This window comes from Sminthopsis crassicaudata, chromosome 2 (genome assembly GCF_048593235.1).
Source record: "Sminthopsis crassicaudata isolate SCR6 chromosome 2, ASM4859323v1, whole genome shotgun sequence".
NCBI classification, from domain to species: domain Eukaryota; kingdom Metazoa; phylum Chordata; class Mammalia; order Dasyuromorphia; family Dasyuridae; genus Sminthopsis; species Sminthopsis crassicaudata.
This window is the reverse complement of record NC_133618.1, coordinates 224,492,775-224,518,880: the sequence shown is the minus strand read 5'-3', so window position 1 is coordinate 224,518,880 and position 26,106 is coordinate 224,492,775. Positions and strand designations below refer to the sequence as shown.

The 26,106-nt window shown below is 37.2% G+C and overlaps 1 protein-coding gene across 2 annotated transcripts in view; it reads left to right on the top strand.

The window, feature by feature from the left end:
- Nucleotides 1-26,106, top strand: part of PLB1 (phospholipase B1) — a 181,002-nt gene that overhangs the window by 29,381 nt on the left and 125,515 nt on the right. The window contains exons 2-9 of one of the 2 annotated variants that reach the window (XM_074288291.1): nucleotides 3,078-3,136; nucleotides 4,728-4,794; nucleotides 9,098-9,156; nucleotides 12,572-12,609; nucleotides 13,858-13,901; nucleotides 23,202-23,292; nucleotides 24,072-24,123; nucleotides 25,243-25,329. In XM_074288291.1, coding sequence (XP_074144392.1) covers nucleotides 3,078-3,136; nucleotides 4,728-4,794; nucleotides 9,098-9,156; nucleotides 12,572-12,609; nucleotides 13,858-13,901; nucleotides 23,202-23,292; nucleotides 24,072-24,123; nucleotides 25,243-25,329 — 497 coding nt within the window. Of the gene's footprint in view, nucleotides 1-3,077; nucleotides 3,137-4,727; nucleotides 4,795-9,097; nucleotides 9,161-12,571; nucleotides 12,610-13,857; nucleotides 13,902-23,201; nucleotides 23,293-24,071; nucleotides 24,124-25,242; nucleotides 25,330-26,106 lie in introns of both variants that reach the window. The other variant, XM_074288292.1, reaches the window with a different exon arrangement.

The window sequence follows — 26,106 nt, the reverse complement described above, 5'->3', positions numbered from 1 at the left end:
GTGTTCCAAATCACTATTGATCAGAGAAATGCAAATTAAGACAACTCTGAGATATCATTACACACCTGTCAGATTGGCTAAGATGACAGGAACTAATAATGATGAATGTTGGAGGGGCTGTGGGAAAACTGGGACACTAATGCTTTGTTGGTGGAGTTGTGAAAGAATCCAACCATTCTGGAGAGCAATCTGGAATTATGCCCAAAAAATTATCAAAATGTGCATAACCTTTGACTCAGCAGTGTTACTACTGGGCTTATATCCCAAGGAAATACTAAAGAAGGGAAAGGGACCTGTATGTGCCAAAATGTTTGTGGCAGCCCTTTTCATAGTGGCTAGAAACTGGAAAATGAATGGATGTCCATCAATTGGAGAATGGTTGGGTAAATTATGGTATATCAATGTTATGGTATATTATTGTTCTGTAAGAAATGACCAACAGGAGAAATACAGAGAGGCTTGGAGAGACTTACATCAACTGATGCTGAGTGAAACGAGCAGAACCAGAAGATCATTATACACTTCAACAATGATACTGTATGAGGATGTATTCTGATGGAAGTGGATATCTTCAACATAGAGAAGAGCTAATCCAATTCCAATTGATCAATGATGGACAGAATCAGTTACATCCAGAAAAGGAACACTGTGAAATGAGTGTAAACTGTGAGCACAAAGAAAATGTTATAATTATAAAAATTAATAAAAAACAAAAAAAACCCAAAAAAATGTTTGCTGAATTGAATTAAATGGTAAAATATAAAAAGAATTATAAGACATTCATATATATCATAATTGTTCAGCCAATGAAAGAAGTCAGAACTTGTCTAAAAAGGCAGACAAATATGATTTTAAATGTCTAATGATGAAATACACTCCCATCTCTTGGCAGAGAAGTGATGGTGGAATAGTGATACAGGATGAGAAATGTATTCTCAGACCTGGACTATGTATTGTTCAACTATATATATATCTGTTATCAGGAAAGGCTTCTCTTGGGACTGAGGAAGAATGCATAGCTTCATGTTTAATGGCAGATGTGAAACCTGTGATCTCATTGTCATGAGAAACACTATGAACCCACATCAGCACCTTCTCTGCAAATTTAATTCGAGGAGTCTTGTCTATGGGTTGCAACATCATATGGGGTCATTAACTGAAGGTGGGGGTCATGAAATTATGATTTATTGCCAGTAAATATTTGATCTGTGTATCTGTTTTATATACAGGATCAAATAAAAATTTCTTGGGAGAAAAGGAGTTGTGAACAGAAAAAGGTGTTTTTTATTATTATAGCTTTTTATCTACAAGATGGGTATGGGTAATTTTTCAGCATTGACAGTTACAAAACCTTTTGTTCCAATTTCTCCCCTCCTTCCCCCCCGCCATGGCAAGTAGACCAATACATGTTAAATATGTTAAAGTATATGTTAACTATGTGTATACTTGCAAATGGAAACAGTTTAAGAAGCCCTGATCTAAAACGCTGAGATGTCATGATTTAAGATCACACAGAAAGGACTTGGACCCACATCCTCCTGGCCCCTTGGACAACTCTATCCACTGCAGATTGGCTACATTTGTTGATGGATATGTCTTTCTCTGGCAAAAAAAAAAAAAAAAAAAAGCATCAACAAAACATTTAAAATTTTTTAGAAAACCAAAATGAGCTGAAGACAATAGAAACAAAAAGCGTATTTTTATTATAATTTCATTAAGTTTAAATATATGCATATACACCTACTAAGATAGACGCATCTGCTTAAAAAACAAACTATATAATAGAAATTTACAGTTTCTTACACAATTTAAAAATTCATTTTTATATATTAAAATATTTGTGTTTGTTAATTACTCTATTGGTTTTGAAAGAAAAAAGAAAAAAATTAGATATACAAGACCCAGTCCTTGCCATCTAGTTCAGGGGACAAGACTAATACACAAAACAATAGGGACAAATGTGATATTGAAAGGAAAAAAAAATCTTCATTGAGGCTTTATACTGTATTGTATCAGTGTTCAGTTTACAATCCAGGCAGGATGCTTATTTGTAAAAGGAAACAATGTACACCTGACTGTTACTCTTGGCATGTAGGCCAGTTTCCCCATGAAAGGGCTGTCACATATACATGTGCAGCCTCCTCTCATGTATATTTCTAAAGGGGTTGAAAATCATGGATATACTAGGTTTTACATGGTAGTAATGGATAATTTCTTCAATAATGACATTACATATAGTTGTATGTTAAGGTATATGGTACTAACTATTTTGACTTGAATTAAATCATAGTACAATATCAAAATCTCAATTTCAAAAATCATCCTAGAAACAACCTTAGGAGGTATGCAGTGCATGTTATCACCATTTTACAGATGAGAATACAATTATCCCTTCCACATTGTGGAGTGTTAGGAGAATGGTATTCCCCTGATCTGGAAAATCTGCAAAAAATTTTTTGGCCCTCCCTTAATACTAAAGAAAAAGTCTGATTTTTTTCCTATGAGGTGTTTACAATACTATATATTTATTTTATATATTTCTGAATTTCTAAACATTTTCTGTTATCTGCTGGCTTTCATGTGTTGTCTGAGGTTTCTGCAAAACTCCCCCCAATTTCCATTTAATTTCTTATTCAGACTCATGATACATTAAAATAGTAAAGGGAAAAGTTGCAATGTGGAAGAGATAACTGTTCTCACAGAGCAGAAGTGACCAAGGTCATGGAGGTAGGAGCAGATCCAAGGTCAGAATTTAACTCCTGTGACTGTTTCTGTTATTCTCTTATTCCTACTAGAATTCCAAACTAGAAATTGAGAGAGGAGGGAAATCAATGAGGCAAGAACAGTTAGGAAAGGCTTGAGAGATGAGATTTGAGAGGGGACTTGAAAAGTAAATAGAGTTTCCATAAGCAGTGAGAAGCAGGGTGAGCATTCAAAACACAGAAATGAGAATCAATATGATAACCAAAGGACACCGAAGTGGCCAAGTTGAGAGAATAGAGGTTGCATGATTGGAGATTCTGCTAATTTCTACTAAAAAGCTTATGCTGTTTTTTTTGTTTTTTTTTTCCTTCTAGTGACTACGACCCACACTGCTCTAGGAAACACTCCCTGGGAGGAACAGACATGGTCAGAGGTGAGGATTTTTAGGGTATAGAAGGGTAGAAGCAAGGCTTACTTCAAATCAATATTCTTCTTCTTGGGTCAATAAATATTTTTAGGTTTCAATAATTTATTTCCCAGGGGAACATTCAGACCTGGTGATGGCAGAATCACCTTTGTCATTTGGAGTACCCTTCTTTGATACCCTCTCATTGAGGGGGCAACTTCCAGGAGTATCCAAAAAGAAGTAGTGAATGGCTCTAGTATCCTTCTGAATCTTGAAACAAATAATGACTTATTTATATCCCTCTGGGTTAAGTCTTCCAGAACATCTCCAAGGCAAGCACCTAGATTATCAGTTCTATCCTGCATATAATCAGCAATTGGAGGGACATTGACTCCAAAACATATTCATCCAAGAATTTCAGCTATTTGTATATTTTCCCCAATAATGCATTGTCCCTTGTATCCTTGTAGCTTTGATACATGTAGTATCGAAATTTGATACATGTAATTTTGATGTAAGAAAATACACAATTTTCTCTCTCAAAATAGTTCCTCCATCTACAACTGGTCTATTATGGTTGAAACAGTATCAGAAATTACTTGAAACAGCCACAAAACAACAAGCCATTTATTAATTTCTTCCAAAATATCAGGTACAATACTAGGCACTAGGAATAGAGAGGCATGCCCTTTATTTTCTTTTAGGAAGTATAACATTCATCTATCCATCCATTGACTATTATTTATGAAAAGTCCATCATATGCCAGGCTTTTAATTTTAGGTGCTGGGGACTCAATGACATAGCAAAACAGCCTCTACCCTCAGGGAGCATACATGCTAAAGTGAGGGATGGGGGCGGGGTTAACAACATGATCATAGATTATTAAACACCAAAAAATACAAAATTAATACTTGCTATTAAGGGAAGGACAAGGCATTAATAATGTTGCAAAAGCTTGGCAAAACAATAGCATTTCTATAGTAGTTCGTTAAGTTTTGCAAAATATTATACACATACAATTTTATTTGACCTTCACAATAGCCTTGGGAAATATGTGCTTCAATTATCTACATTTTATAGGGTGAGGAAAGCAAGGTGGAGAAAAAAGTATAGTGCCTTTCTCAGACTCACACAGCTATTAAGAATCAGAGACAGGATTTGAACTCAGGTTTTCCTGAATCTAACTGCAGCCCTCTGTCTACTAGGTCATCTACAAAAAAGTTATCATCATGAGGACTCAAATGCTGTGCCAGCCTGTTCAAATGTACTTGCCTAACCTTCTTGTGGAGAGAACAATTGTAGACTATAGCTACATCAGACCTTGAATTCCCAGGGTTCATCCAATAGTAGAAGTAACTAGCGCACATGAGTTCTCCTCTGGCGGTTAAAGACCAGTGAATATAGTATTCTAGATTTGATCTTCTTCCTCCTGCCCCATATACTCTCCTCCAGGGTAGTTCCCTGAGCACCACTAACAAGTCTAAGGGCATATATTCTCTGCCAATATAAGAATGGGTTTACATAATAGGCACCTACAACTTCTGGAGAGGAGAATGTGGTCATTCTTTGGATACCTTTGTATGTGATTTCCAAATAAGGCTATCACTATTTCTGCAGCTCCTGAAGAATTTTCCATTTCCCTGCAGACCAGAGGAGATATCATCTAATCCTCCATCAGAATCAGGTTGGTGCTTGAAGGCTATAGTAGGGTGAGCTATTACATTTTCCACTGATATTTCATTGATTTGTCCTGAAGAAAATCTAGATTTTTAATTTCTTGGATGCTACAGCCCATGCATCTCTACTATTGATTTTTCTATATAGAGCAATTAATCAAGACTAAATGAGGGTTGAGGTCTCAAATATGTTGATGAGTTGAGGAATGTCTACCCTGTGCATGTGAAGACTTTCCTCAGTGGAATGGGCAAATGAGAACAATTTGGCCATGAAGGTGGTTGAAGCAGATGCTATGGAGCACTTAGAGAGCTTAGTTAGACATCTTTGACATCAAGGTTGTCTCCTGCATCCTCAATCATTGCCAGTCATCTTGACTTTGATCTTGCTATTGGGCTTTGATGACTCAGGAAAAGAGTGAGCTGATGATTGTGCAATTCTACCATATTTAAATCCACTTGAGCATAAGCTCAAGTCAAGACTTATCATCTATTATTTTACCCAAACATTGTGACGTCAATGATCCTCTTAGAAAATGAAAGGCAAACAACAGTTATCAAGGCAGTTAGCCTAGACTATCATTGAAAGAATTAAACTAGCATAAACCCTTTAGCTGTTGACCTGGATGTGGAATCTTATTTAGCTTTCCTTTCTACAAATTGAAAATCACTGAAATCTTTGAAATCATTTATTATGTTCTATACCAATGGTTTCCAGTTCTTAAACCTTTTGGTCTTGAGACCTGTTTATACTATTAAAAATTATTGAGGATCCCCTAAGAGGTTTGCTTTTTAATTTATGTGGAATATATCTATTAATATTTGCTATATTAGAAATTAAAATGTCTTATTATTATGAAAATGGGTATTCCTTAGACCACACAATACTAATGATGAGGTTTAGATTTGGGGTACCCAAATGAAATTAGGGTTACTGGTGGTAAATAAGGTCTAGTGGCAGGTTCAAGATTCAGGGAGTCAGATGGAGCACCCCTGAAACCCCTTTGGATTCAGCGCAAGGGTAGGGAGTTAAATGAGCTCTAGTGGCGGCACAAGCAGCAGTTCTCTGTAAAGGAATATAGACCCAAAAACCTAGATTGATAAGAGGTTTATTATTGGGGTTAGAAGTAAGGTTAAAGCCTAGTTAGTAAAAGATATTAGGTAAAGAGAAGAGGGCACAGGAAACAGTATTGCAGTGGGCAGAGAGTCCTTGGGATGCCAAGCATGGCATAGCTGGCATGTTTGGACCCTCTGCAAAGAAAGGGTTAGTTTTAGCTAAAGGGGCCTGAGGCTGAAGTCCCAAGTTGGTTCAGATCCTATGGGGGCTGGGACAAGCCCAGATCTCCAATTGGAATTCAAAGAGTGCTTTTGACCAGGATTTGTGAATCAAAGGTCCTGGCTTCCTGAACTGAAATGCCTCAGCCAGGAGTGGTGGGGAATCAGAAAGGAATAAATCAATCTGAAAGGACTGGAGTGAGGTGAGCCTCTGGAGAGGGATGACATACTTGGGGAGATGCCCTGAAGGTGGGGAGAGACATCTTGATATTCTAAAACAAAAGATCTTATATCTTTATCAAGTATTCTGATAAAAAGGGAGGGGAGATTTTGCCGAACTGAGAAGCAGGGAAACCGAGGCAGGACGAGCCTGGATAATTAGGGAAACTGAGTCAGGACAATAAAGCAAATAAACCAGACTAAACTAGAAAAATGCAAGGACTTGTGGCAAGGACCAGTTTCTCCCTGATAACCCCAGAATTATTAGCATCAAATAGCATTCCTCATTTGGGAGACACACAGGCCTCCCTGTTCATGTCCAGAGCATCTCAGCCAGACATGGACAGTTTGAGGTCTGTGGTCATTTTGCATTAAACTCAACCTCTGCTCAGTAGTAGTGCTCAAGGCAGTCCTGCTGCCCAAAGAGGGGCACCCCAAGTTTTTCAGGGAAGAGGGAAAAAGTGGGGCCTAGAGTAGCTTCATCCGTCTCCTCTCTATGGAACAGGAGCTATTAGAGCTATTAGGAGAGAGATTTCTGAGCAAATTATGCAGTTAGACCAAGACAGGCAGCCCCAAACTATCAGAGTCCTGATATCAAAATGCTGAAATAGTAATTAAGGAATTGGGGTAACAGGAGTGGAGAAACAGATCAAAGAGACTGAGTCCCAGGACAGGTGTCTGGTTTCTGGTTGTTTCTAAAAAACTAATCCCCAAAACTGAGTCTGCCTGGGCAATTCCAGCAGAATAAGGTAATTCAAAATTAAAACATAACCCAGCAAATCATAGTCCAGTAAATTTTAAGCAAGAAGTTAAGTAATTTCTGATTCAATCTGAACTAATGAAATACAGGGACAGGGCAGAAGTAGTTAAGAAAAATACATCACTTTCCCAATTTCCTGAGCAGCCTCAGTTTTCTTTCTCCTTTTTTTTTTTTTTTTTTTTTTTTTTTTTTTTTTTTTTTTAACACAGAAAAGAAATTATCAGATTACCATTCCATGTATATATCCCAAGAGTGAATCAAAATTCATATACATCCTAAAAATCCCTCAAACATACAGCAATAGTTAAAGTTTAAACAAATCTTAAAAATAGATCAATTAACTTAAAGGCGGCCTGTCTCTTGAAATCTTTTGCCAAAGCCAAGCCTCTGCAGAAAGGAGGATGGAACCCACTTAGTGCATGTGTGGGTGGGGGGTTCCATGTGGCTGCCCTTCCCTCCGCTCCACCTCCCAAGAAGCAGGGGGGAAAGGAAGGCAGCTAACCTTCACCCCAGACTAATTAGGTGCTAGCAGAGAGCAGTGGGAGAGTTTAAGACAAAAGATCTTACTCCACCCAATCTTTAGTGGGTTGGGGCTGGGGGTGTCAAAGCTTTTAGAAAAGTCAGACCCTAATTGGAGATACATGACCTCTTTTAAGTAAATTAACAGAACTTCACCCCAACAAGTTCTTAAGATCTTACATTCAAAGAAAACGAATCTAGCCTGCAAAGGCACGGTAAAATTATTTAGATTCAGTGATAGTTAAAATGTTAATAATTCAACCACTTTCCTACTCCCTAATATCAGTCCAAATTATATCAGGAGCAGTGATCTTCTAAAGTGGTTAAGAAGTTTTCAAATAGGTTCGATCTTTCTAACTCATTTCAGGGAATGAGAAGAGTAAAGAAAGAAAGAAGCAATCTTTACTCTCTTAACAATTTAATTTGATTTGATTTGGATATTCCCCAGCCATCATTCCAAAGGTCTTTCTTGAAGCTGCAAACTGGTCAGGGTTGGAATTATAAAAAAACCCTTTAATTGTTGGCAGGGGCCTATGCCAATCTAGAAAAATAGGAGAGTGTGCTAAGAACAAAAAGTCTTAGGACTGAGAAAATTAGGAGTGAAAAAGTTCCCACCTATAAAGTTAGGTAGGAAAGTGAGAGACAGAGATATAGTCGAGTTTCAGAAGATAGTTAGGTTATTTATCTCTCCATGAGCAGGTGAGGAAAGTTTAAGTAAGTGCACCGAGAACAGTCTCAAATCTCTTGTCTTTGTAGACAGCCTTGTGAGCATGTAAAAGCATAATTTTGAGGTTTCTACAGTTAAAAGGCTGTGATGGGAGGCACTGCTCTAATGCAGGGAAACCGAGTCCCGTTTTTAAAATGTATGGGACAAGCTTGTTTCCTGAGAGGGCTGGAAGCTGTGATCGTTTAAGAGCCAGGCAAAGGTCGGGGAGGGGTACGGCCCGCTTGTCCAGAATGCCAGCAAAATTCCCTTTTAAAAGTTTTTGGAAAACTTTTCTGGAGATTTGAGAAGGTAATATTGAGTCCCCAGTCTCCCCACTGTATAGTACCCCAAGAAGGGGACAGGATAGGAGCATCTAAATGGCAGGTCTAGTCTAGTTAAGGAAATAGGTTGAGAGTAAAGAGAAGGGGTACTGGAAACCGTATGCCAGTGGATAGAGGCTCCTTGGGATGCCAAGCATGGCAAAGCTGGCATGTTTGGAACCTCTGCAAAGAGTGGATTTTAGTTTGGCTCTTTTACAATAGGGGGTTTTGGCTACTAGCTGAAGGGGGCTTGTGGGTGGAGTTCTAGGTCCACTCCTCAAAGGGTTTCCCCTAGGGTTAGAATTTGAATTTGAATTTTATTGGTTTCGGAAGTGAGCCCTCCCCATCCAGATTATAAAGATGAAACTGTTTGTACTTGCAGTGGAGTCCTCTCACTGAGGCAGAGTGGAAGGAGGTTTTCTCCTTTAAGGATTTTCAGTTTTGGGGTTCCCTCTTCAGATTCTGCCTAGGAATGTTGAGTCTATCCTTCCTAAATGGGATCCTTGCCTTCACAGTGCATATTCTGAGAATTTCTGACATCAAAGCTGTCGGGGCCGTTGGGAACCTGGAAACTGTAAGTACTTAAAGCAATTTGGGGAAGGATTAAAGATTTAGAATGAATAACTGAAAATAACAACAAGCATTGATTGATTGATTGGTGAGACTTTAGTCCAGTCAAGACACATAATGAACCTGTATGTGACCTTGGGTAATTGCTTAATTTCTCTGAGTCTCATTTTTCTCATCTGTAGATTGAGGACATGGAGACCTGTAAGGTCCTTTTCAGTTCTAAAATCCATGGTCATAAGAGAGGAAAGCAATGTGTGTGATTTTAAAAAAGACTGGGGGTACTTGCTGTCTAAATAAAAGGAAACCTCTCCAGTTCTTTTAGTTAATTTTAAGTCTATAGTCTAGCTAGGTCTGTATTTTCTTCATTGTCTTGATTGTTTTCTCTCTGAAAATGCTCTAGGTTGTTAATATCCTTTCTAAAGTATGATGTCCTGAATTGAATAAAATATTAACTATGTCATAGGACTGACTAGGGCAGAGTACTGGAGAATAATCATTCACTGTTCCAGAAATTATGCTTCCTGATGTATTCTAAAAAGGCGATAAGATTTGAGGCTATTGTGTTTCACTGTTGATTTATATTGATCCTGCAGTCCACTTAAATCCCTAGATTTTTAAAAAAATTTTTTTTGAGATTGAATCTCTCCATCTTATGGCTTTATTCCACTATTGAGTCACCTTGGAAGCTTTAACCTGCTCCAGTTCAGATCTGAACTATTTTGTCCTTCTTTAGGGCAGTCTAGGGACCTCCTGCTCGGGTTTTCAGTATTGCTCTAGATTTATTGTCAATGGATACTCCATTGGCTTTACTACTATAGAAGCTCAAAGCTCTTGAGCTCAGTAACTCCATCTTCAATACCTGCAGTAGCAGAGATTATAAGCATGTACACAGCCAGTTTCTGTCTCTTAACCATGCCTCTCCCATTTTGTATTTATCAAGTTGGTTTGAGGTCAAATGTACAGGAAAATGCATAAACATTTGGAGATATCAATCAAGAATCATAAAATGTTAGAGCTGGAAGAGATCTTAGAAGTCTAGAGCCCTCTCTTTTTTGGGGGTAAGGGAGTGGAGGAGAAAGGAAACTGAATCCAAGAGAGAGGAACTCACCTGCTCAAGATTACATAGAGAGTAAATGGTAGTCAAGATTTGGGATTCTAGATTTTGAACTAGAAAGGACCTCAGAAGTCATCCAGTCAAATCCTCTCATTTTACAGACGAGGAAACTGAGGCTCAGAGAGGGGAAATATCTTCATCTCACCAGATGTCTCAAATCATACAAATGATACCCTAGCCAAGCACCCAAAGTCACATACATGGTAAATGGCAGGGCAAAGATTTGAACCCAGATAGTCCAACTCCAAAGCCAGTATACTTTTCAATGTATTCTTTTTATTGTATTCCAAACTATGAGAAAGGGATGACCAACAAAAAATTGTAAAAATTTCCATTAAATAGAATGAATGTTGACAGCTTCTGGACCCTTCTTGCTAAGGAATGGAAGATTAGATGTATATCTGTATGTATATATGTATGTGTGTACATACACAGAATCTCTCACACACATAATGAGAGACAGAATGAACACTGGCAGTATATGTATATGCACCCCCCACATTTGCGTGTGAAAGAGAGAACCCTGGAAGTTTATAAAAATATATATATATACCCATACATAAATATATGTGGGAGAAAGAAAGAGAATAGTCAAAGTTTCTAAATATATATGCACCTATATATATCATATAAATGTGGAGAGAGACAATGAATGAACACTAGAAGTTTATAAATAATATATGCATACATCTCCATATATATGGAAAAGAGACAGAAATGAGGAGACAGAGTGAACATTGGAAGTTTATAAATATGTATATACATACACAAATATGTGCATCCTCATAAATATATAGCTATAGATGTAGAGAATGAACACTGGAAGGACAATGGAATGTACAGATATATAAAATGAGAGAAGATGAATGAACACTGGAAATTTATGAAAAATATATATACACATACATATATGTGTGTGTGTATATATAGAAAATATATACACATAAATTTTAGTTGTTTTTAGGCTGTCTAGGGTTGTGGGGGATGGGGAAGATGGGGAAAAAATAGAGATTGAAATAATTCAGGGGAATGAATGGGTTTTGTGTAAAAGATTAATTTTCCAAAGCTATTTGTGAATAACACTAGAGCCCAGAAATTGCTACTAGACTCTGGTTGCACATTTTCCCACCATGTCAGAGTAACTTCAGGCAGAAAGAACAGTTTTCTAAAGCCCAGCTCATTCTACTTCAGCCAGTATAGGAAGTTCCCCCACCCTACAAGGTCTCTGGAAAGGAAGGAGAGCAGTTTCGTCTTCCCTGCTATTCTTGAGCCTGGCTGAGCTGACAGCTCTTGTCAATCAGGCCTCCTTCCTCTCTGTTGGAGCCTGGGGGCTGTCATCTCTACTCAGTGGAACAGCTAGCTCCCCAGTGACTCTCCCAGAGAAACCAGAGCTGTAATCTTTAATGGGGAACTGAAGGTTGCCTTAGCCTTCAGGTACCCACCTGAAGCCAAAGCCTGTTCTTGGTTTCTGCCTCTGTCAAGCCCTGAGAGGAGGACTGAGGCAAGGACCTTCATGCTCATCAGAAGTCATCACTAGCTCTGGTTAGACCTGAGACCTGAATGACTGGTATGAATTAGTCAACCAATGAGCATTTTATTAATTAATTAATTTTTTTTTCTTTTTTTTGCTGAGGCAATTACGGTTAAGTGACTTGCTCAGAGTCACATAGCTAGGAAGTGTTAAGTGTCTGAGACCACATTTGAACTCAGGTCCTCCTAACTTCAGGGCTGGTGCTTTAACCACTGCGCCACCTAGCTGCCCCTCAATGAGCATTTATTAAGCACCTACTATGTATCAGACACTGAAGCATTGAAGATATCAAAAAAAACCACAGGATCTCAGGATCTGAAGGGTTCTGAGAGACAATTTCCATGAATATAAAAATCTTTTCTCAAATATATCTGATTTATGAGCAGAGTTTAAGGTATATAGTATTCAATGAACCCTTGTTACCTGATTGTTTGAAACAGCTTTGGTAAATTTGGTAAATTGAGTGAGTCATCCAAGATTAAAAGCTAATTAGCAGTGGCAAAGCCAGGATTGGAACCCTGACCTCCTGATTTCCAGTCTTTTCTATTCTTTAATCTTTCTGCTACTTCACTCAGGTGTCTAGGAAGGGAAGGCAGATAGCAATTTCTTCCCTTCCTCCCACTGATCCTTTCCCAGATGCCAGAGGTTTTTGCCCTTCCTTTGGAAGCTGGTTGAATTCTTAGGAGGAGTTGAGGCTTTGAATTTGTCTCTGTATGATTGTTGCAATCCTTTAATGGGATGATTCATCTCTTGTTTTTTGTTTTTTTTTTCCAGATCCCAGAAGCCAGATTGGTCCTGAAACAGCCAAAATGGTAACTGGGAATTATTGTTGGTGTATTGTAACAATTGTGTGACAATTGCTATCACTGCCCAAGATGATGGGCACAGGACTCATACTATATTGGGGGTGTTAGCACCAGATAGAGCTGGGGTCAGGGAAGTGACAAATGGGGGAGAGGGAAGGACTGGATCTAGAAAATGAACAGAATCATAGAATTCCAGAGTTAGAAGATATCTCAAAGATCCATCTGGCATTGCCCATGCCTGAACAAGAATTCCTACTATATACATGTATGGCAAATGGTCAAACCTCCAGAGAGGGAGAATCTGCTACTTCCTGAGTCAGACCAGTCCCTTGGGGCAACTCTAGTTGTTAGGACATTTTTCTTGACAGGTCTGTTTGTCTTTTTGCAATTACTATTAATTTCTCTTGGCCCTGACCTCTAGAGCTAAGCACAAGAAGTATAGCTGCCCTTTAGATGTAAGTACAATGTGTGGTCTGATTAGGGCAGAAATCAGAACTATCATGTCCTTATTACTAGAAGCCATGACATGTCAAGAACATCATATTATCCCCATTTGACAGATGAAAGAATTGAGACTGAGAAGTTGTCTCTGATCTATGATCATGCATAACAGTAAGAATAGCTAAAATTTATATATAGTTTTAAGGTTTATAGAGTACTTTATACATATCTCATTGCTACTCAATATTGCATTAGGATGGCTGTTCAACAGATCATTAACTTATATTAAACTTGTAGTACACTGAAAACCTCAGATCTTTTTTTTTTTGAACTTCTGTCTAAACATATTTCTTCCATCTTGTAATTGTGAAATCAATTTCTTCTTTATTAAAGCTTTTTATTTTCAAAAATATAATTTTTCCACATTGTTCCCTCAATGTGTTCCAATTTTTCCCCTTCCCTCCTCCCCTAGACAGCAAGTAATATGCATGAAGTAATTTCTTTAACCTAAATGGAATACTTTATATTTATCTCTATAAAATTTATTATCTTTAACTCAAATTTTCCAGGCTATCAGGATCTATCTCCTGACCCCATCATCCATCATTTGAGAATTTGATAAGAATGCTATCTAGAATTCAAGTCATCATTAGAAACCAAGAAATGCCTTCTTAATACTTTCCTGGGAGAATATAGCTAATTCTCTTGACTCCAGGGACATGTTGACTAGTGTTCAAGGATAAAGCTAGAATTTCGGGTTGGGGTTAAATCCAGAAATGCTTTAAAACATAATTTCATCTTTACTTTTTTCAGGATTGAGAGAAACCACGTGCAGACATGCACGCAAGTAGTGACAGGTAAGGTATTTCTAGTCCCATACAATCCTTCCCAATCGATCAGCTAATCAACAGACTTTATTAAGTGCCTCCTATGTGCCAGGCACTATAGAATGTCAGAGCTGAAATGAGTCTTATGTAGTCTAACTTCCTCTTTTAACACATGAAGAAACTGAGACCTAGAAAAATGAAATAATAATTTGCTTATATGTAGTACTTTCTTTTTTTTTCTTTATTAGATTTTAAAATTAATTTTATAATTATAATTTTTTTGACAGTATATATGCATGAGTAATTTTTTATAACATCCCTTTCCAGATTTTCCCCTCCTTTCTACTCCCTCCCCTAGATGACAGGCAATCCCATACATTTTACATGTGTTACAGTATAACCTAGATACAATAAATGTGTGTAAATCCAATTTTCTTGTTGCAAGTTAAGTATTGGATTCCGAAGGTATAAGTAACCTGGGTAGATAGACAATGCTAATATTTTTATATGTAGTATTTTAAAGCTCTCTTCCCAGAAATAACTATGAAAAAGGCAGTGTTGATTGTTTCAGTCATGACTCCATTTGGAATTTTCATGGCAAAGTTATATCTTTAGCTCATCTTATAAATGAGGAAACTGAGGCAAATAGCATTAAGTGATTTGCCCAGGGTCATACAGCTAATAAGTATGAAGACAGATTTTGACTCAGGAAAATGAATCTAATGGGGAACTGAAGGTTGCCTTAGCCTTCGGGTACTCACTTGAAGCCAAAGTTTGTTCTTGGATTCTGCCTCTGTCAAGCCCTGAGAGGAGGGCTGAGGTAAGGACCTTCATGCTCATCAGAAGTCATCACCAGGCCTGGCACTCTATGCACTATGCTATTTAGTGTCCCAAGAGGTGGCAAGAATATCATATTTTCCCCATTTGAGAGATGAAAGAATTGAGACTGAGAAGTTATCTGTGATCCATGATCACAAATAACAATAAGAATAGTTTTATGTATAGTTTTAAGGTTTACAGAGCACTTTATACATATCTCATTTTATTCTCACAACAATACCAAGATTTATCCACATTTAAAGATGAAGAAACTGAGGAAAATATCTGATGGTAGATTTGAATTCAGGTCTTTCTGACTCCAGGCCCAGAACTCTATTCATAGTACCTCATTCACTATTGTATTTTGTGACACAATCATGGGATTTTGAGCTGGAAAGGAGCCATAGCAAAAATCATTTTACAAAGAAGGAAATAGAAGCCCAGAAAGTTGGGAATGATTTGCCCTAGATCACATAGGTAATAAGTGCTAGAGCTGAGGTTTAAATCCATTTCCTAGAGGATCAGTTAAATGTCTTTTCTAGTAAATCAACAGCCAAATCAAATTCATTCTGGTACTAAGGGAATAATAAGGATAAAAAAAATCTTTAAAAAAATTTTTTTACTCTCAAAGGTTTACAGTGTACCTGGTTAACTGCCAATTAATTGACACAAACATTTATTAAGTGTCCACCATGTGCCAGGCACTGTGGTAGGTATTTTACAAATATTCTCATTGTCTGTGCCAGAAGGGTGAAATGAGCTAAAGATGTTAGGAGATCTCTCCTAGAAGGAGGTTGGGAAGAGACATTCAAACTTTCCAGACTTCATACTTTTTTGAGTAGGCCCTGGGGTAGAAGGGGTAGAGAGAGACTGAAGCTGCTCTGGTATTTTTGTCCTGCAGCTGCAAAGGCAGTGGCACTGATTTGCATGATTTCTGAAGAAAATTTCTTTCCTTTGTCTTTAGATACCTTGTGCATATAAAAAAGCTTCAGCCTCCTCCTTTGGCTGAAAAAGTGAAGAATTTGGGCTCAGCCATTCAATGGTCACCTTGAGGTTAAGACCCCAGAAATATACAGTTGGGTGTGCCAGGGAGTTAGCATCAAAAAACCTGATTTTAGAGCCAGAAGAGACTTTAGCAATTACCTATTCTTAGCACCCTTAACACCCTCCTCAGGAAACTGAGGCTGCAGAAAAAAATGATTTACAGAATCACACTTTAAATGCTGGAATGGACCTTAGCTGTCATCATTTTGGGAGCCCAAACTCATTTTATAGGAGAGGAAGCCAAGAAAGGGAAAGTCACACAGGCTGTAAATAGAAGAGTAAATAGAAGAGAACCCAAGACCAAATCCAGAAATATTTGCATTGTATCCAGCTGCTTCCCTTAAACATAAAGGCACGAAAGGACTGACTTGCCCAACACAAGCTCCCCATGAAGCTTGAGGCTCAGGAAGCTGGTTCATTCTAAACATGAAGGGGGCTGACAGTTTGTCACTTCAAGGGGTGGGTAACTAGCCAGATTGAGTCACTAGGTCCAGGGATGTGCTCCACTTTCCCCTTCCCTAGCCATTGGGAAATAAACCCTTTCATTCTACAATTAGAAGTGTAGGTTTAATATTTAACATGTATGGGACTACCTGCCATCTAGGGGAGGGGATGAGGGGAAGGAGGGGAAAAGTTGGAAGAGAAGTTTTTACAAGGGTCAATGTTGAAAAATTACCCATGAAAATAAAAAGCTATTAAAAAAAGAAGTGTAGGTTTATTAGATATAAAGATGGAAAGGAGTTTGTTGGTTATCCAGCTCAATTCCTTTGTTTTACAGATGAAGAAAATAAGGGAATATGACTTGCTGGAGGCCATGTGGAAAGCTAATGGCAAGAGTCAAGATATGATCTCAGCTTCTGATTCCCAGTCTAGTTAGGATTACAAATTTAAAGCTTGGGAATAATCTAGTCCCCAGCTTCATAAAATGGCTTGTGACCCTAAAGGGGACCTCACAATTGAATGTGGGGGTTGCAAAATTATGATTTTTTTTTTGTTAAACACTAGATTGTTTTTTATAATTTTATAACATTTTTTGACAGTACATATGCATAGGTAATTTTTTACAACATTATCCCTTCTACTCCCTTCTGTTCTGAATTTTCCCCTCCTTCCCTCCACCCCCTCCCCAGATGGCAGGCATTCCCATACATATTAAATATTTTATAGTATATTCTAGATACAATATCTATGTGCCGAACCGAATTTTGTTGTTATTGTTGTTGCAAAGGAAGAATTGGATTCAGAAGGTAAAAATAACCTGAGAAGAAAAACAAAAAAATGCAAACAGTTTACACTCATTTCCCAGTGTTCCTTCTCTGGGTGTAGCTGGTTCTGTCCATCATTGATCATTTGGAACTGGATTAGATCTTCTCTATATTAAAGATATATTAAAGATATCCACTTCTATCAGAATACATCCTCATACAGTATTGTTGAAGTGTATAATCATCTCCTGGTTCTGCTCATTTCACTCAGCATCAGTTGATGTAAGTCTCTCCAAGCCTCTCTGTATTCATCCTGCTGGTCATTTCTTACAGAGCAATAATATTCCATAACATTCATATACCATAATTTACCCAACCATTCTCCAATTGATGGACATCCATTCATTTTCCAGTTTCTACCCACTATGAAAAGGGCTGCCACAAACATTTTGGCACATCCAGGTCCCTTTCCCTTCTTTAGTAGTTCCTTGGGGTATAAACCCAGTAGTAGTATGGCTGGGTCAAAGGGTATGCACATTTTGATAACTTTTTGGGCATAATTCCAGATTGCTCTCCAGAATGGTTGGATTCTTTCACAAGTCCACTAACAATGCATCATTGTCCCAGTTTTCCCACAGCCCCTCCAACATTCATCATTATTTGTTCCTGTCATCTTAGCCAATCTGACAGGTGTGTAGTGGTATCTCAGAGTTGTCTTAATTTGCATTTCTCTGATCAATAGTGATTTGGAACACTCTTTCATATGAGTGGAAAATTGTCTGTTCATATCCTTTGACCATTGATAAACGGTCCATTTATCAATCGGAGAATGGCTTGATTTTTTTATATATTAGAGTCAATTCTCTGTATATTTTGGAGATGAGGCCTTTAACAGAACCTTTAACTGTAAAAATATTTTCCCAATTTGTTACTTCCCTTCTAATCTTGTTTGCATTAGTTTTGTTTGTACAAAAGCTTTTTAATTTGATGATCAATTTTCTATCTTGTGATCAATAATGGTCTCTAGTTCTCCTTTGGTCACAAATTCCTCCTCCACAAGTCTGAGAGGTAAACTATCCTCCTATGTTCCTCTAATTTATTTACAACTAAATCATGGACCCATTTTGATCTTATCTTAGTATGTGGTGTTAAGTGTGGGTCCATGCCTAGTTTCTGCCAAACAGTATTTCCAGTTTTTCCAGCAGTTTTTGTCAAATAATGAATTCTTATCCCAAAAGTTGGGATCTTAGGGTTTGTCAAACATTAGATTGCTATTTTTATTCACTATTTTGTCGTGTGAACCTATCCTATTCCACTGATCAACTAATCTATTTCTTAGCCAATACCAAATGGTTTTGGTGACTGCTGCTTTATAGTATAGTTTTAAATCAGGTACAGCTAGGCCACCTTCATTTTTTTTTTTTTAATTCCCTTGAAATTCTCGACTTTTTTTTCTTCTATATGAATTTTATTGTTGTTTTTCCTAGGTCATTAAAATAGTTTCTTGGGAGTCTGATTGGTATAGCACTAAATAAATAGATTAGTTTAAGGAGTATTTTCATCTTGATTGTATTCTCTGGGCCTATCCAAGAGCACTGAATGTCTTTCCAATTATTTAAATCTGACTTTATTTTTGTGGCAAGTGTTTTGTAATTTTGCCTACATAATTCCTGACTCTCCTTTGGTAGATATATTCCCAAATATTTTATACTATTGACCATTATTTTGAATGGAATTTCTCTTTGTATTTCTTGCTGTTGGATTGTGTTGGTAATGTATAAAAATGCTGAGGATTTATGTGGATTTATTTTGTATCCTGCAACTTTGCTAAAGTTCTGAATTATTTCTAATAGCTTTTTAGCAGAGTCTGATGTTTACTGATGGTTTAAAATATATGCTCCTGATTATTTTAAGAATCAATTGGATCATTTATTCCTATACACTAGTGTTTTTAGTAGGAATGGATGTTGGATTTTATCAAATGCTTTTTCTGAATTTATTAAGATGATATGGTTTTTGTTAATTTGGTTATTGATATAGTAGATTATGCCAATAGTTTTCCTAATATTAAACCAGCCCTGCATTCCTCATATAAATCCCACTTGGTCATAGTGTATTATCCTGGGGATGATTTTCTGTAGTCTTTTTTGCTAATATTTTATTTAAGATTTTAGCATCAATATTCATTAGGGAGATTGGTCTGTAATTTCCTTTCTCTGTTTTCAACTTACCTGGTTTAGGTCTCAGTACCATGTCTGTGTCATAAAAGGAATTTGGTAGGACTCCTTCAATTTTTTCAAATAGTTTCTATAGTTAATTGTTCTTTAAATGTTTGGTAGAATTCCCATGTAAATCCATCTGGTCCTGAGGATTTTTTCTTGGAGTTGGTTAATAGCTTGTTCTATTTCTTTTTCTGAAATGGGACTGTTTAGACTATTTACTTCCTCTGTTAATCTGGGCAAGCTATATTTGTGAAGGTAATCTTCCATTTCATTTAAGTTATGGAATTTATTGGCATAAAGTTACAAAGTAACTCCTAATTGTTCTAATTTCCTCTTCATTAGTGGCAAGTTCTCCCTTTTCATTTTTAAGACTATAACAGTTTGCTTTTCCTCTTTCCTTTTTTTAATCTAATTTATTAAAGGTTTGTCTACTGGTTTTTTCATGGAACCAACTCTTAGTTTTATTAATTCAATAGTTTTTTACTTTCAATTTTATTAATCTCTCCTTTTATTTTTAGAATTTCAAGTTTTGTGTTTGTCTGGGGGTTTTTAATTTGTTCCTTTTCTAGCATTTTTAGTTGTAAGCCCAATTCATTGACTTTCTCTTTCTCTATTTTATGCAAGTAGGCCTGTAGAGATAAAATTTCCCCTTATTACTGCTTTGGCTGTATCCCTTACATTTTGGTATGATGTCTCATTGTCATTTTCTTGGGTGAAGTTATTAATTAAGTCTATGATTTGCTGTTTCACCCAATCATTCTTTAGTATGTGATTATTTAGTTTCCAATTATGTTTTGGTCTATTTTCCCCAGGCTTTTTATTGAATGTAATTTTCATTGCATTGTGGTCTGAAAAATTTTGATTTATCAGTGAATGTTTGATTTGTAAATTTATTTTATGTACTTGGTGTCAGGCAAAAAGGGAACATGAGTAGAAAAAGTTGTATTAAAAGGTGTATTCTAGCCCAATCTTTGGCCTCCTCCTCACTTCTGAAACCTTGGTGCAGATTATGAGTAGCAGGGTCTAGATTCAAACTTAGGTCCTTTGACCTCTGCACCATCTGCTTGCTCCACTGCTTGCTTTGAAATTATTTACAGTGGAATGCTTGGCTGAAGGAACACTATAGGAGAAAAAAATTCACTCACCATGTTATTAGCAAATTCAGCATCTTCCCATAAGGAAGGCAGAATGAGATTTCCAATGATGGGATAAGGATTGGGGTTTTCTTTGCATTGGTATAAAATAGTGACTTTTAGTTCTGTTTATCTGACTTCAGGGCATTCCATGAGCTTTGATTGGACTGTTCCACTATAGATATTTTCCTTGATTCTTTCTCCCTGGACCTTTATGTTATATTTCATTTGTACATCTTTGCTTCTTGCTTCCTAAACACCCAGCCTTATATAGAAATTAGCTATTGAGATCCCACTGTAGGCCAAAACTTGGCTTCTCTATAGTTTACAGGGACAAATAATAACAGTTAACACATAGGTCTTACTATGTGCCAGGAACTATGCTAAAGGGATTGCAATTGTTATCTTATTTCTTCTTTACAACAACCCTGGGAGGTATTATCCCCATTTTATACATGAGGAAACTGAGGAAGGTAGAGGTTAAATGATTTGTTCAGGATCCCCCATCCAGGAAGTGTCTGATGCAGAACTTGAATTCAAGTTTTCCTGACTTCAGGGCTTTATCCACTGCACTTCTTAGGTGCCATTAGGAAAGGATTCAACTTTGGAGTTAGGAGATTTGGGACTAATTCTGCCTCTGACATTTCCTAGCTCGTGACTTAAGGAAATCATTTAGCCTATTAAGTCCTCAGTTTCCTCATCTGTAACATGAATCACACTAGATAATCCATAGATCATCCCTTCTAGCTCAAACATTTCATATTTTTACTATTAGAAGTAATATTGGGATGATAAAAGGTTGGCTCTTTCAAAGGAGAGAGACAATTTAAAATTTGTCTACTGGGAGAAAACTTGACTGTACCAAACTGATTAGACCAAGAACTGATTACTGTTTGGGATTCTAATATGAGAATTCCAGAAACTCTAGGTAAATCAGAGGAATTAGGAAATCATCAGAATGAAGGTCACAGAGAGAAACACATCCTTGGCTCCCTCCTGTACAAATATAAAAATATATGTAATATAATGGTTATTCAAATCTAGATGAAAAAAAAAAAAACAGTGGGTTATAGAGAAATAATTTTAAGTCAGGAAAATAATGCCTATACTTTTCCTTTACAAAACATCTTTCTTTCAAGAGCTTTCACATATATACTCTATTGGTCTCAGAGTAAACTTTCTCATGCTGATTTGTTCTTGCTCCAAACAACACAGTAGCATAAATAAAGACAGAAGGGAAACACACACACACACACACACACACACACACACACACACACACTTTTCTTTCCACTGGACTATTCTATTGTATTTTTGATATCCTTTATATATACAATGTGTACACATAATCTATGTATGTATATACCTATTTGTATAGGCGTATGTGTGTACATACATACATATATGTGTGTATAGATAGATAGATGACAGAAATATTATGTGTATGTGTATATACCAGCCCCCAACTGGGACTCCTACCTTAACAATACTCATTCATTCGATATTCCTTGTCTATGGAGCAGAAGGTCAGAGAATCAGATTCATAATTGCTAATGATGAGGCAAAGAAGAGATAAGCACCTTGTCAGTGTTAAATGCACAGAGGAAAGATTAAAATAGAGAGGTTTCCCTGATGTCCAGCCCAGAGCTTTTCTCCCAAGTCTGTGAACTACAGACCTCAGCTGCTGTTGAAATGAGCTTAATAGAATTCTGAATACTAATAGGGAAAGAAATTTAAGTGACCTTTAAAATCTCCTTCTACACAATTTCCCTCTAAATACCTCTGGACAGAGACAAGAAGAAAAAGGAAATAACAGAAGAAAGAGGGATTATGGACATGTCATTTCTTCTTCATACAGCTCTTTGAAAGCTTTGCCTCCATTTCTCCTGGGAGCAAGATGAAGCTTGCTATTTCTGAAAGTACTATTTTTAGCCATCCTCTGGCACAATCAGCACCCGGTCATGTTCTCTGTGTGCATGTGCTCCCTGAAACTCTCTTAGCTGTCATTTTCTGGAGGGAGACAAGTTTTACTACTAGAGATGGACACCGTGTCTAGCACTGATTTTTTTTTTTTTCCCTCCTCAAGAGATCACTGCTAGGTCAATTCTCCAGCTAGTACAGGGAGAATCCTTAACAGAGGGCAAGGGAGTGAAGGATAAATTTTCTGAACTTGAGAAGAGAGACAGGAATTCCAAGCTGCTGGAATATAGGGAGAATATAGCTTAAGAATGTTAGAGAAATCAAAACCTCATCTTATCCAGATTGGAAGAAGAAACTGAAGGTGTTTACCCTAGAAAAGAAAACAATTGAGCAGCAGAGGGTACAGAACATTAAATATCTTTGCTTATTTAAAAGACCCTTGTATGGAAAAAGGTTTAGACTTGTTCCTCTTGCCCTTAAAAAGCCAAACTAGAAGAAATTGGTGAAAATTAGAGAAAGACAGTGTTCAGCTTTCCTAATAATGCGAACTGTCTCAAAAGGAGATGGGCTGCCTCAAAAGGTACTGAGTTGCCCATCACTGGAGGTTTCAAATAAAAGCTGGCTATATATAATTGCTACATGCTAGGCACTGTGCTAAGCACATTTATAACTGTTACTTCATTTTGTCCTTGCAACAACACTGGGAGGTTGGTGGTACTATTCTCATTTTACAGTTGAGGAAACTGAGGCAAACACCATTAAATAATTTGTTCAATATCACACAGAGTCTGAAGCCAGATTTGAGCTCCAGAAGATGAGTCTTTCAGGTTCCAATTCTCCTCTCTATTCCCTGCACTACCTAGCTGCCTTAGAAGACCCTTAAAGTCCATTGCAACTCTGACATTCTATTATCAAATTATTCCAAAAGTGATAACCAGTTAGTTCCATCTTCACAAATTGTTGATCTAAAAGAAGCTTGATAATTAGTTCTTTCAGATTTCGTCAAGAAGTTCAGTCCATCTGTCTTGCCACTTTCATGTCCACCTGTTGAGGAGGCTTTGCCAAGAGACAGAAATGAGTAAGTTCCTTTATTATTTCTTTCATTGGCACCCTACCCTCTGTTGCCTTGGAAACCTGAAGTTACCTACTGAGGACTGTGGGATGAGGGCATCCTCTCAGGACTCAAGCTGAATTAACCAAATAATCCTTTAAAATAGAGACCAGTATTAATCCAGTTGCAAAATGACTTTCTCATGCTGATTTTTCTATGATCAACCAATTTTCTCTAATGAGGTCACATGTTGACCTTTAGAAATTAGGGAAATGAACAAAGTAGCCTCAGTCACTAAGATTATTACCCTTGACTAGGTAGGGATAGAAACTTCCAGCTATCTTATTGTTATTGTCCTTCGATTTCAAAAACATCACCATGTTAAAACCTAGTTATAGTGTCCGACTGTGGCTGATTAGATCAATATAAGCTTGGAATGCTCTGCCACAGGTCAGACACAAGTAGTCCATATGAGCATGTGGGATAGCCTCTCTAATTTTGCATATCTTGCATTTCTTTGGGCTAATTCTATTGTGCTTTGTTCATAGAGCATAGCACCTTTTCTGTTAAGGGCATTCCATGCTAAGCGGAACTGTGCCGGTGTCTCCCATGTCATACAATTAATATTTTCCACCTTGAGACTTACCTTGTGTGAGTCCTCCATAAAGTTATCCCCACTAAGAGCTTCCTATCCTGTACACTTTCATAATCTTAGAATCATGTTTATTAAATTAAAGAGCTCTATATACCTTAATGATATATCTTTCCTTCTTCCTTCCCTCCCCCCCTTTTTTCTTGCTTTTCAGTGATCTGAGGATTCAGGCCAGAGAACTGGTCCAATGCATGAAAAAGAACAAGGTAAGGTACTATCAAACCTATTTTCAGGAACTCCTTTGACTGTGGTAAAGCACTCAGGGCCAATTGAAAAAGGAATAGGATATTGTAGCTGCCCTCCATCACCCAGGGGGACCATCTCAACTTGTCCACAGTTTTTTGTATTCTCTTTAAAGCTTTAAGTCCTTGTATGGTGACACTCCAAAGGCTTCATGTTTAAGATGGTTCACGTGTGACCCTGATTAAAATTATTAAATGACTTCTCATTATTCCTTCAAATAATGAGCCTTAATTATTAGACATTGATTCTTTGGGGAGAAGCTTTTGTAACATTAGCCAGGGATGAGTATGTCACTTCTGGTATTTAGTGCCTTGGTAATTCAAAGCTGTAAATACTGTGCTAAATGTCTTATAGCCTCTATAAGCTAAATGGATAGAAGGTGGTGGTAGCAAGGTAGAAAATCTTGTTATGGGCTTCCATGTTTGAGTGAATTTGAATCTCCTAGTCCAGAATCTGAGTCTGAACCCAAGGAAAAGTTTTGCCTACGTTCTCACTGAATGACTTGGAAGTAAAAGTCACAAGTTGAATTTAAAGATATGCCAAAACCAACCAGCAGAGGCTAGATCTCAAATATAGGCAACATACCAAATGGAAGCAAATGGAAACAAACTCATTTTACCTGAAAATAAAGGAAGTGCCATGAAGACTTTTATCTAAGTGACTTAAATAAGCCAAATATGAATTTCTGGAGTTCAGTGGCTAGGATTAAAGTGGAAAGAAAAAAAAATTATCAGAGCTGTGACTAGTGCTTTTGGTGTCTAGAATAAACATCATGAAACATTCTTCCATCAACCTTTTAAAGGTAAAAGAGCAGAGTATAGTACAAAAGGAGAGAGATCCTAGCTAAGCCAGAATTTACCTGGGTGTGGTCAGTGAAGAAGAGAAAGTTAACTGATAACTTTCTAGTTTGACTAATTATTCTTGTTCACTAAATACTCAGCTTGTTTTTTTTTTTTTTGTTTTTTTTTCAATACTGTCAAGAGAACACGGGGTCTTAGGGTAATCCCCATTTCCCTGTTTGAATTATGGCTCTTTGAACACAAGCCCTTACCAAATCTCCCTCTCTGGTCTATCTTTTTCAGCAACTGGATTTTCATAATGACTGGAAGGTCATCAATGTCTTCTTCAATGCACAGAGCCTGTGTCCTCCTTGTCCCTCCAACCAACAGGTAAAATGGACACTATATTGTCTGAAAATTGCCATCTCTGATTTTATCTGCTATACTATATGATGGTATGGGGTAATGAGCAGCACTACTCATTAGCATTTTCAAAGAACCCTCCCCCAACAAGGGACTCAAAGAACTTTCAAATGTGAAGGAGACCAATTTAACTTTTATAAAACATCTATTATGGGCAAATCAACTCTCTGTGGTACCCTTCCCATTCTGACAGATCAAGAAATCAAAAAAGCTGGATAAATGAAATTGGTAAAGCAAAAATGAGAATCCAGGAATACCATCTTCCTACTCAGCAAATATTTCTTTTTTCTAAACTCTGATTTCCTAAGAATATAAGTTTAAGGGAATAAAACAAGATTTAGGAAATAATAATAGCTCATTTCTATGTAGTTATAGGTTATAAAGAAGATTCCCCCTCCTGCCCCAGAATCAATTGAAATATTAACAGTGGATTTTAATAATATAATATCACAGGTGACAAAAAAGAAATTGAAAATTTTCAATTAGCATTACACTGTTAAGAAATGCCAGAACCATATCTTGAACTCATCTCCTGATTCTAAAGCCATGGCTCAGTAACATTTAGTTTGCTCTTACTATTTCTTTTGGTGCCCTCCCACCTCCTTTTCTGTTTCCCTCTTCCATCTCTTGCCCAATGGGCAGCTGGGACTGTCATGTTTTTCTTAGACTGAAGAATCCCATCCATACCAGGCCTCCATCTAAATTACAAGAAGCCCATGGTTAATATTCCAAACTTACTCTATT